Source organism: Brienomyrus brachyistius, chromosome 11 (assembly GCF_023856365.1).
Source record: "Brienomyrus brachyistius isolate T26 chromosome 11, BBRACH_0.4, whole genome shotgun sequence".
Taxonomy (NCBI): domain Eukaryota; kingdom Metazoa; phylum Chordata; class Actinopteri; order Osteoglossiformes; family Mormyridae; genus Brienomyrus; species Brienomyrus brachyistius.
Window position 1 is genome coordinate 8,056,881 of NC_064543.1, and position 11,486 is coordinate 8,068,366.

The 11,486-nt window shown below is 43.3% G+C and overlaps 1 protein-coding gene across 3 annotated transcripts; it reads right to left on the bottom strand.

The window, feature by feature from the left end:
• Positions 1–186: 186 nt before the first annotated feature.
• On the bottom strand, positions 187–11,447 carry gnb5b (guanine nucleotide binding protein (G protein), beta 5b). Of its 3 annotated transcripts, none has more exons than XM_049030996.1 (12): positions 11,347–11,447; positions 10,800–10,911; positions 10,026–10,162; positions 8,825–8,866; positions 8,430–8,506; positions 7,777–7,909; positions 6,326–6,469; positions 5,434–5,525; positions 5,064–5,112; positions 4,670–4,766; positions 1,927–2,093; positions 187–1,744 (listed from the first exon to the last, which is right to left on the bottom strand). In XM_049030996.1, exons 2-12 carry the CDS (start codon positions 10,909–10,911, stop codon positions 1,733–1,735), a joined length of 1,062 nt encoding a protein of 353 aa, XP_048886953.1. In that variant the 5' UTR covers positions 11,347–11,447; the 3' UTR covers positions 187–1,732. The 3 variants fall into 3 exon arrangements, with proteins under 3 accessions (XP_048886953.1, XP_048886954.1, XP_048886955.1); XM_049030997.1 differs by lacking the exon at positions 11,347–11,447 and adding an exon at positions 11,319–11,335; XM_049030998.1 differs by lacking the exons at positions 10,026–10,162; positions 10,800–10,911; positions 11,347–11,447 and adding an exon at positions 9,344–9,655.
• Positions 11,448–11,486: the final 39 nt, after the last annotated feature.

Sequence of the window (11,486 nt, forward strand, 5' to 3'; positions counted from 1 at the left end):
TTTTTTTTTAAATTTCCATTACGCCTCCCGCACGTCAGATTTTACGGTAAATTTTTATTTATGTCGGGGGCGTCTCGTTTATCTATACGTAGCTTCTGGTCAGAAACGTTTATTTCTGTCTCTCACACCAACACTGTAAAAAACACAATTTCCCGTTATACAAAAAAAAACCCGACTGATTTCCAGTATTTTAAATATCGTTTATTACATTTGTTACATAGATTTGTGTACAATACTTCCAGCATGAAATTTTGTTACATTCAAATATAGATCTCTACGGCAAAATATTAAGATTACAGAAATACTGCGAGTGCATTTGTCACATAAAACTGTCGTTTTTCTAGAGCACTGATGTTTTTGACTGCATATAAGGTCAACTAAGAATATCCAACTGGTCTCTCGTGCCATATCTAGAAATTTTTGGAAAGAGCGATGGCATTAATTTTGAATCCAATGTTTTACTTTCGAACGAGGAAACTGAAACAGAACAATGTTTGACCAACAGCCAGGACAAATTAAAATCACACATTTTCAACCAGTCTTCTACACTTTAAGATTTGAGAATAATGTAACAAATTCCATATTATCTGGAATTGTTTTCTTTTGTTCCCCCTGTCATTTTCTAGTTAGTGAAATCCGGAGGATAGAGCTAATGCGAGTCTGTGAAATCCTGTTCTGGTCAAAAATGTTGCTCATAAAAATAGCACGTTATGTCATCAAAGTACAAAATATTATTAGTGCCTAAATATTACAGCCACAGAACAAACTAATTTCAAGTGCATTTTTCTAATTAGATACGATTTTAAACTACAACATTCTGTCATCTGTGTAGTAGGGTAAAGGACATTTCTGTGGGTGCAATTTTTGTGTTTCCTAGATGTCGATAATTATTAATAACAAGAAGGATGAAATACTAATTTGTATTAGTTTTGCATCTAGGAAGTCAGACAGAGGACGTAAAACCCATCCAAGAACATGGAAACCGCCTTTTGTTCCCATTAAGCACATATCCATATAATGTTAATACGATAAAGGCTTTCCAGGCCCTGGAAAGAGATTCCATCTAAATAAGCAGGGATTGTTTTTTGCACCATTAGAAATCATCCAGCCAGGCTCATTGTCGTCTGTGGCAAATCCTGGGAAGCAGTGCATCCTGGGAAGGATGGGATTCATCCAGGGCACCTGCCCGTCACATATAAATAACCCTTATGGGCATGTCGGATCTCAAAGTATCTTAAAGGATTGGTTGTGAAAGTGGGAGGGAGCACAAATAAAATGAGGGGGCGGATCACCTCCACCCCATGACAGAGGTGGGGGCAACTACCTATTGCACAGCTGTGCTGTCTAGAGACAGTAAATCTGCAATACGTAAACGAAACGCACAAACAAACATGTGACATGGGCAACCACATAAAGGCAGAATATGCATCCAGGCAGGGAGGGGGGGCTTTTGGTTCAGCAGTTTAAACACAGGCTAATGATACATCGATACTATTTTCTGAATCGCAATGGAAAACGAAAGCTGATGTGTCCCTTAACCGCACATCCGCTTATCGTGGAGGGTTATATATACACGTGTGGCTAAAGGGCTTTCCACTTAGATGACGACATTTATTCGTGTTACCAGAGGCTTCCCAGGAAACCACCTCTAACAATGTATGACCGTCCTGATTGGCTGGCCATTGTAGAATTTCTTTGCTCAATCGGAATCCCCGTTCACCGCAGAAATATCTCAGGCCCAGATCTGGAAAGCAGACGAGAACAAAATCGAAACGAGGGAAATTAAACCCAGAGAGAAAGTAAATAAGGAATTGGTCTCATTAACCTTGATGCATGTTTGCATGCACATTTTTTGAAATAAGTAAAAATGAGTTTCGTCTAACGTTGGGCGAGCTGCAGTTTGACCCGAGCGCGATGCTCGCTCACCCTCAGCGTGTGGTCCCAGGATCCGGAGCAGAAGGCCGTCCCGTCTGGGGAAACACGCAGGGCGCTGACACGGTTCTCATGGCCGAAGAGAATGGACACCCGGGTGCCCTTCAGCACGTCCCACACGTTGATGGTGTAGTCGTTGTAGCCGCCAAAGAGCAGCCGACCTTCGGAAGAGGAGCAAACGGCCACTTGAATTCACAGCACAATTCACCCCTGTGTGAATACAGGTTTTTTACTCGACACCCAGCCCATTGTCATTATTACTGATGAAAAATTCCCTATGTCTCTCAAAAAAAAATCCCCAAATTACTGTGTTACAAAATGATAAAACTCAAAGCTATTGTGATCCTTCCCAATTTGCAGCTCCTGAACCCCCCTTGGTCCCTTAATACCAGCTTTCTATTGACATTTGATATAACAGCACCATAGATACCAAATCCCACAACCAAATCCCCTTATTTTCTCTGTGTTAGGTGACATTTTTGTGCTTGCAATCATAAGGCAAGATAATATTCATTCTGAGAACAACAGAAGGGAAGCAAGGTTTGTTGATAATTTACCACAAAGAATTTATGAGTGCAGTGTTAATGTGTGTTAATGAGTTCTAGCCCGTGTGTTTTAATGAGTGAGTGTTAGCCCGTGTACAGCTTTTAATAATTTGTCCAGCAGAGCAATATGACAGGACACCTTCTCTCTGCTCTCAGACACCACCATGCATCACACTGAAGGAACTAAACACTCTAATAATCTGTACACAGATAAATCACCCTTAAAAGGATTTTTACATATCATGAGCATAACACGTCGCAAAATCATTACAATGGGTCCAAACACAAAAAACACCATGCATTTTATTTTATTGTATTGAATTAAAGTGGGAGTCAGGAAGTTACTATAGTACATACTACATGTGTGGGGTGCATACTGACGTGGACAAATTAGTTGGTACCCTTACAGTTCACTGAAACAATGCTTAATTTCTCCTGAAAAGTGATTCAATTAAAATTCATTCTCTAATGCGTACCTGCATGTCTTTAGCATATAATGGAATAAATCAACAAAATAATGAAAAGGAATGATTTGTTGTTTATTTTTCAAAAACATGTTAAAGTTGTATGGACAGATTTGTTGGTAACCCTAAAGAGACTATTTATCCTTGCATTATAGTCATGCTTCAAAGTGTCTAACCGTAATTAGTACCACAGGTGCCTGCAAGTTTTTCCATCAGCCATTCAGGCTATTTAAAGGGAAAGAACTTGCTACTGTGTTGTTTGGTATCACTGTGTCTCCACACTGAACATGGACCAGAGAAAGCAAAGGAGACAGCTGTTTGAGGAGCTCAGAATGAAGATTATAGATAACCGTGTTAAAGGTAAAGGCTATAAGACCATCTCCAAGCAGCTTCATGTTCCTGTGACCACAGTTGCCAATGTCATTAAAAAGTATAAGGTTCATGGGACTGTCGGCAACCTCCCAGGACGTGGACGCAAGAGGAAATGCAACCCCGGGTTGATCAGAAGGACAGTGTGGATGGTAGAAAAATAGCCAAGAAAACCATCCAAAACCATTCAAGCTGAGCTCCAAGATCAAGGTACGTCACTTTCTGATCACACCATCTGTTCTGAACAATAATGGTCTCCATGGAAGAAGATCCAGGACGGCTCCACACTTGAGATTTTTGGCCCGTCTGTGTTTACAGCTATGTGCTTACAGAAGGAAAATTAAGCTTTAAAAGAAAAGAACCCCATGCCTACTGATAAACCTGGAGGGGGGGTTGGCTTTGTTTTGGGGCTGCTGTGCTGCATCTGGCCACGGGGAACCATGAATCTGCGCAGGACACAATGAAGTCTCAAGACTACCAAGGCAACGTGGAGCAAAAACATACTGCTCAGTGTCAGAAAGCTCAGCCCCAGTCTCAGGTCATGGGTCCTCCAGCAGGATGATAACCCAAAACACAACTAAAAGCTCTCAAGAATGGTGGAGAAAAAAAAAATTGGACTATTCTTAAATGGCCCCCCATGAGCCCAGATCTTAATCCTATTGAACATCTATGGAAAGATCAGAAAACCGCAGTGTGGAGCCGCCGCCCTTCAAACCTGAGACAGCTTGAGCAGTTTGCTCGGGAAGGGTGGGTCAGACTGCCTGCTGGCAGATGCAGATGCCTCATCGTGACGCAGAGATCGCTTGTTGGCAGCGGCTGCTGCAAAAGGTGGTGCCACAAAACATTAAATGAAGGGTACCATCTTTTTTTTGTCTGTGCCATTTTCATTTGTTTTAATTCTATAAAATATTCAGCTGAATCAATAATCAAAAGCAAAGTCTGATTTGTGTTAAATGGGAACAAACAATAAGGGACGCAATTAAACTTTTGTCAGTTATTTCAGAGATAGTGGACGGTTACCAACAAATTTGTATGCAAGTATGTGTAGCTCAAAAAAAAAGAAAAAAGACAAAACCCAACCTGTAATCAGATGAGCCAATCAGCTGACGCAATAAGAGAGATAGCTGCTTTTGTGTTTGGCATGACACTAGCATGGCCGGTGACGCATTTACTTGCTCAAGGACAGACAGCACGCTTGAGTGATTGTGCTGCCTCAACTTTGATCTATGAAGAGATGCCCCTATTGGAGTGATTGTTGTATTCTCCAAAATCACTTGTGGCGCTTGCATTACAGCAAGACGGTTGCCGACAGCTCTGAGCACAGCTTTCTAAACCTTGGCCTAACCCTTCTGCCCTTACCGCTGAGGGAGAAATCCACACTGGATGCCCCGAATATGATGCTCTCCTTGGAGTAGATGGCTACTTCCCGGTCGGCCCTGAGGTCATACAGGCGGCACTGAAACACACCAGCGTCTCCATTAACATTAACCACGTGGCTGATTTTCAGCCATCTATCATCAGTCCTTAACCCCAGCAATGTTTAGAGACACGCTACCCATTGACGCAACATTCATGATTCACGGAAACGTGACCTCATCATCTGAAAGATAACAGTGGCCCTCAAAAGTCTATAGAATAAATCAATGAGCTCAGCGCTCTTTGGTCAGTGTGTTGTACCATGAAACACCACTTAATGATCCCTATTGCTGATTTGCAATTTGGAAAACTTAACATCAAACAATAAGTGACTCACAGTGGCATCGTCAGAGCCAGAGGCAAATGCGTCTCCGCTGGGATAGTACCTGATGTTAAAAAAAAACAATCAAATCAATGACGTCTGACATACTGCAAAAACTATGTGTTATCAAGCCATTGACACATTTTGCAGTCCTGGTGGAAAAATCTGAAAAGGCACTTATGGAGAGTGACTTAATGCAAGCAGTCACACAAAAATTCAATAAATAAAAACACAGAAACTGGTAAGCAAAACGACAGCTTCAAATCTGCTGCATTGCTATTAATATGATCGGAGCTGCGACGTCAGATTAATAAATCGCAGAGAATTCATAAAAGACTCATAAGCATCATGCAGAAAATGATTTTTCACTGTTCAAGGAACTCACCTTACACTGTTGATGTCTGACTCGTGGGTCTCAAACGACTGGATACACTGACCTGAGCGCATGTCCCAAACATTGGCCTTCTTGTCACAACCCTGCGAATGCAGGAAGCAGTCCTTAATATCTGAACCTCTTCATCATGTTGGTGTATTCTGAGCAACTAGCTACAGTGTTGTACTGGTGTCATGCACTAGGGGGCATAGTGGTTAAAAGGACTTCATGTTGTGTAGCGCCCTTTAACAGGATGCCTGGCCTGAATTCCGTACATTTTCCAAAACTACTTATCCAGTTCAACTTCAGTATAAAGGGAGCTTGAGCTGATTCTAGGAAGAACAGAGCACAGGGTACCCTGAAGAGGTTGCCAGTCTCTTACAGAACATACATTCTCACACTATGGGAAACTTTGGGACAACAGTGCATTTAAATGTGGGTTTTTGGACTGTGCGAGGAAACAGGAAATCAACAATAACACCCCGAGGGGATGACGTAATCCTCACACATACGGGGCTGGAGGTGCGAGGTGTGAGCGCTACACAAAAATGCACTAAACCGTCATTTCGCCTGAATTACCGAACCAAAGTGCATAAGTGTGAAAATCTGTCATGCATTTCAGATACAAAAAAAAAACCGTCAAAGCTAGTGATTCTCAACTTTTCCAACCACAAGGCCCAGCTGTTAACCATTGCAAAGTGTCAGCAGCCCTCTGGGAGGGGGGGCAGGCGGGGTGTCCCCATTGGTAATTCACACAGATGGAGAGGGTGTATCCCTCAGCCAGCGATCGGATCCCATTATGGACCAAACCACATTGGCCTGATATAGATAGTGGCTGTGCGGTTGACAAAGTCTAGCTTTGCTGGCCAAGTTACGGTAAGCAAGAGACGGGAAGTTCTCATACTCCTGACACGAAGGTGTTGCCGGTCTCAGACGGGGCCAGGTCCAAGCAGAGCACGTCTGCAGAGTGGCCATGGAAGCTCTGCAGAAGCTGCCCACTCTCAACATCCCAGAGGGCGCAGGTCCCGTCGCCACTGGATGTTAGTATCTGAAAGGCGGCAGGAACACGGCTGAAGAGCGGCTGCCGATCCCCACTTCGTACTGGTTAGAGCATTGGGATTCGCACCCATGATTATCTATACAGTATTTTACTCATTCATATTATACTGACTGGTTACATTTCAGTGGAACTTTGCAAATATGCAGCTGGAATGTCTTCTGCCCTCTTGTGGTGAATTACAAAACACACAACAAATAATTTATATCCTTTTCATTTTCACCTTCAGGGGTGAAATGATCCTGGTGTGAGTAGTTATCCGTAATCAAACATGTTTGTGAAGTTCATGAGACTATAAAACACATGAATCAAAGTGAAATCCTGTTTAATATAAAGCTGTACAGCCAACTGACATTACACAGCTCAAGGAGACATATTTTTAGCTATTAAAGTGCCAAATTAAAAATGCAAGCGGAGGCACTTCAACAGATCTCCTGCGCTTCGCAGGCGAAAGTACATTTTTTTACTTGCCTGCAAGTCAGCAAAAGCAGTTAAAATTATACGTAGCATGAAATTCTACGTATGAACACCATGGTTGATTTAATTATCAAATACCATGAAGCAGAAAGTGAGGAGCAGAACGTGAGGAGCGGAAAGCGAGGAGCAGAAAGTGAGGAGCCCCCAAAGACTGATGATCCCAGCTGCAAAACCAAAGTAATTAATCTGAAGGCGCGGGTTTGAATCACTGACACCTATTCATTACTTACTCCCAAAAACAAGAATCTTACACTGTTTGAACAGTAAGAAATTATGGTCAAAACATTTCCATAGCTATAATCTTATAAACTGCATTTAATTTTTTGTAAATGCTGAGATAATTACATAGACTAATGTAGGTCAATCGTGATCCCATGTGACTGATGCCTCCAAGGCGGCTCATTTCGTTCCACGATCGTCCGCAGAGAGACTCCGCACAGAGCGTCCGCACAGAGACTCCGCACAGAGATTCCGCACAGAGACTCCGCAGAGAGCGTCCGCACAGAGACTCCGCACAGAGACTCCGCACAGAGACTCTCACCGCTGCAGGCAGCCCAGCTACTGCCATGACACAGGCCTGGTTCAGCACCCAGCAGTATTTAAACAAGAGGACAAACAAAAGTACATATAACTGAGCTGGTGTTCTTAAATAAATAAAACGACATCAGTGATGTCTTGTTTAAAAACTGGGTTTTTAAACAATGGAATTTGAAAAGGCCGCATCTTAAAGCTATTCCCGTCTGTTAGCCGTATGCTACACAGCTCAACTTGGGAGTGAGGAACCAGAGTCGTGAAGAGGCTACGCTGCCGCCCTCCCTCACCTGCATGTCTGAGTTGGTGAAGCTGCAGGCAGAAAGGTAGTTTGTATGCATGGCTACGGACTTCTTCTTTGCCGCCAGGTTCTCATTCTTGTCCAGGGAGAGTGGATACACTGAGCACTTGTTATCTAATCCTCTGCAAGGACACAGGGGCAAAGACAGCAAACACAGGTGGTCAGCATCCCGGACCATGCGGCACGCATGTACACTGTCCGGCTATCGGCTGCATTCTGTCACACAATGCAGGGAACTTCTTACGGGCTGCGGCTTGTCCAGTCAATACCTGGTAGCAGGGACCGATTATGGGTTGTGTGGCCCCTGGGCAAAACGTTCGCGAGCCCCCCCCCCCCCCCCACCACCACCAGCACCACCACCACAATTCAAGGGCCCTTGGCAGCCAAAGCACTCCCTATAGGGACAGGGGCGCTTGTAGGCAGAGGATCAAAGAATGTAGGCCCTCTAAAATAGACAAACGAAAATACATTGTTGATAAGCGTTGCAAATTGTTTTGGGCTAGGGGCCCCACGGGCCCCCTGCACCCCAAGGGCCCCTGGGCAGCGGCCCCGCTGGCCCGGTCTGTAATCCGTCCCTGCCTGGTAGGCATGGCAGAAGGGCTTTACATTAGCATAAACGTTTGAGACCCTGGCAGGACTCACCCGCATGCCACCGCACAGCCAGAAGGGGCGTACGCGCACGCCATCACCCAGGTGCACGGCATAGTGACAGCATGCTCCTGAAACACACACAGGCATACACTTGGGCCTGCAATGCCCGGAGTGGCCCCCGGGGGCAGCAGTGAGCCCATTTCTTTTCTCTCAGCCGGTGCATACGCTTGGTATGAACACTATGCACAAAGCCACTTAAAATACACTGAAAAATATCTGTTGTTTTAAGGAATTAACTATAAAAGGTTCAGCAAAATGGAGACCAGCATAAAACTGCAATATGCTCATAACTTACTACTTTTACTAAATCATGGAACTGGGTAGGTAAAGATTATCTTTGTGTTCTAAGCAGAGTTAAGGGATGATACTTGCACGTAATAATTTACCTTATTTGTCGTGAATGCATCCCATACAATCACTTTTCCATCCTGAAGAGCAAATCGCAAGTGTTTCATGAAAGAAAACAAACAAAACATGCATCACTGATCAAAAATATACATATATAGACGCTCCCCGGGTTATGATGGTCCGTGTTATGATATTTCGACTTCACGATTGGTAAATGTTATTCACTTTCAGTAGGCCTACATTAGACAATAAATTACATAAGATATTCAACATATTTTTACGAATTAGGGTCTGTGTTAATGTTTTTGCCCAACTGTAGGCTAACGTAAATGTTCTAAGAATGTTTAACGTAGGCTAGGCTATGACGTTTGTTAGGTTAGGTGTGCTGCATTAAAACGCATTTTTGCCTTACAACAGATTTGTCGTAACGTAACCGCCTAGTTACCCGGGGAGCTGCTGTAATTAATTCTGTACAAAATGCTTGGATTTAAACTATCTGCAGAAATAAACACCGTTTCTGTCTCACATAGCCCATAGCCATTCTTCTCAGTAATTACTTTTTTGTTTGCATTGCTCTGCATGTGACACCTTGGAAGCCTGCGCTTACTAATACAGAGACCCAGAATGCAGCAGTTTCCTTGGCGCGTTCTCTTCAGTGCTGCTCTGTGCAGTCCACCGAGGAACCAAGAAATGCCTACCTCGACAGAATTTACTATACGTTTTGCAAATAAACAAATAATGCAATTACAATATGAATACATGGAGTGCGTAACTTCTAAACCGTGGACAGAGGCATTGACTTCTTAAAATGATCAAAGAATCAGACCATCGCAAAGATGCGGCTCAATAAAATAGCTGCGGCAGGACAGCTTTGTTTTCCACTTTACTAGAACTTTCTTAGAATGGTGATAAATTAGCAACTGCGCTGCCAACAATAACGAAAAAACAAATATAAAACTATGTATCTAAGTAAAATAGTAAACATTAATATGAATATCACCACGTGTATATCAGCAGAATTCACGGTCCATACCGGTGTTCTATCGAGTTGAGCAACTTTGTTGAGTTAGGCTACCGTAGTGCTAATCGATAGCCCTAACCCTAACCCCCAAAACACTCCTAAAACCCCAACCCTAACCCCAAAAGGGTGGAACTGCACATGCGCAGAAAGGCTCGATAGTACGTCTCGATAGGTAGCTCAACTCGTCAGAACACCGGTATTGCGAAGGGTTTCCTCACCTGAGAGGAGCTCACAATCCTCCTTTTGTCCTTGCACCAGTCCATGCACAGAACTTTGTTACCGTGACCCTTCAGGGTCCTCCTGGTCTTCATGACAAACTGTCCGAGAGCTTCCACGCGCTCTGCCACCTGATGCACTGATATGTAGAGATTTGGACAAGTTCATTATCATGTGATGAATCGGTGCTGCTATTAATTCCTCTTTGCCTATGCAGAATACAGCAGCCTATCGGTTGTTCCGATATAACCGTATCGTTTTTTTTTGTTATTTCCAGAAAAAAATACATCTCAGTCCTACGAAAGTGAATTATGGGTAAGCAAGGATAATGACAGAAAATTGGCATTTATTTTTTGCGTTAGTGTATTATCTACCAATCGAGCATATGCCTGTTGCCTGTATACTTAATTATGGGGAAAACAGTAGGTTACTGCAAGCGATATCAAAACATGTCTGATCTAAACATTGCACATAATTAAATGTTTCGCCAAAAAATGCATCCATAATCTGTGCTGCCTTCTACAAAATTAAAATGCATATACCCGTCACGTATTTTATGTATGTATAAATGACATGTTTCATGTAATTCATATTCGAAATCACATGATGTTAACACCGTTCGCTTCCATAAATATTTGCCTATTTTTCATGGCATAATGCAACATAGAAGGAGCCGCATAATTCAGCAGCTCTGTTAACAGGACGGCGGCGGGTTGACATCCCGATCGCTGAGAAGCGGAGATCAGGAGGCCCCGTCTCCCATCCCCAACACTCACGTTCAACATCGTGCAGTTTGGCTCGCTCCTCCTCCAGCTTAGTCTTCAGAGTCTCCGATTCCATCTTCAGCGTTGCCAGGGTCTCATTCGGCTGCAGTCCCTGACAAGCCATCTTTGGGAGAGATGACGGACAGACAGAGGGTAAAAAAAATTAACCGAGGAGGAGGATGTTTTCTCTCTATTTTGCGTTTCTTCGCGAGGTGCCTGAAACAACAGGCTCCACGGTCCCCTCACAGCTGATGCGGCTGGAGTGACGTCACCAGCAAGAAGCTTCCCCGATAGCGCCGAAAACTAGTCGCTCTCTTAAGCCTCATCAGAGTACATTATTTAAATATAAAAATACGATTTCCCGAACGGTTTTGTAACTCATGAGGTGTCTGATGTATACGGACATTAGCTTCCATAGAAACAATGTTTCGTCTTAATCCAGAGATATTCATAACGCATCGTACATAAATTCTAGACCGCTTGCTATTAACAGTTATATTAGCCTTCGATGTATTTGGTTACTAAACTTACACTATTTTCAGGTGTCGAAAAACGTTACCTTTCACATTGACAGCATGTCTCATATTTACTACAGTTTGATTTCTTTGCGGTATGGTATAAACATTGCAGCAGTTCATATAAAACTGGGCACAGGGAGAAGTTGCAGGCAGTTAACGGAACAGACATTTGCGCGATAAC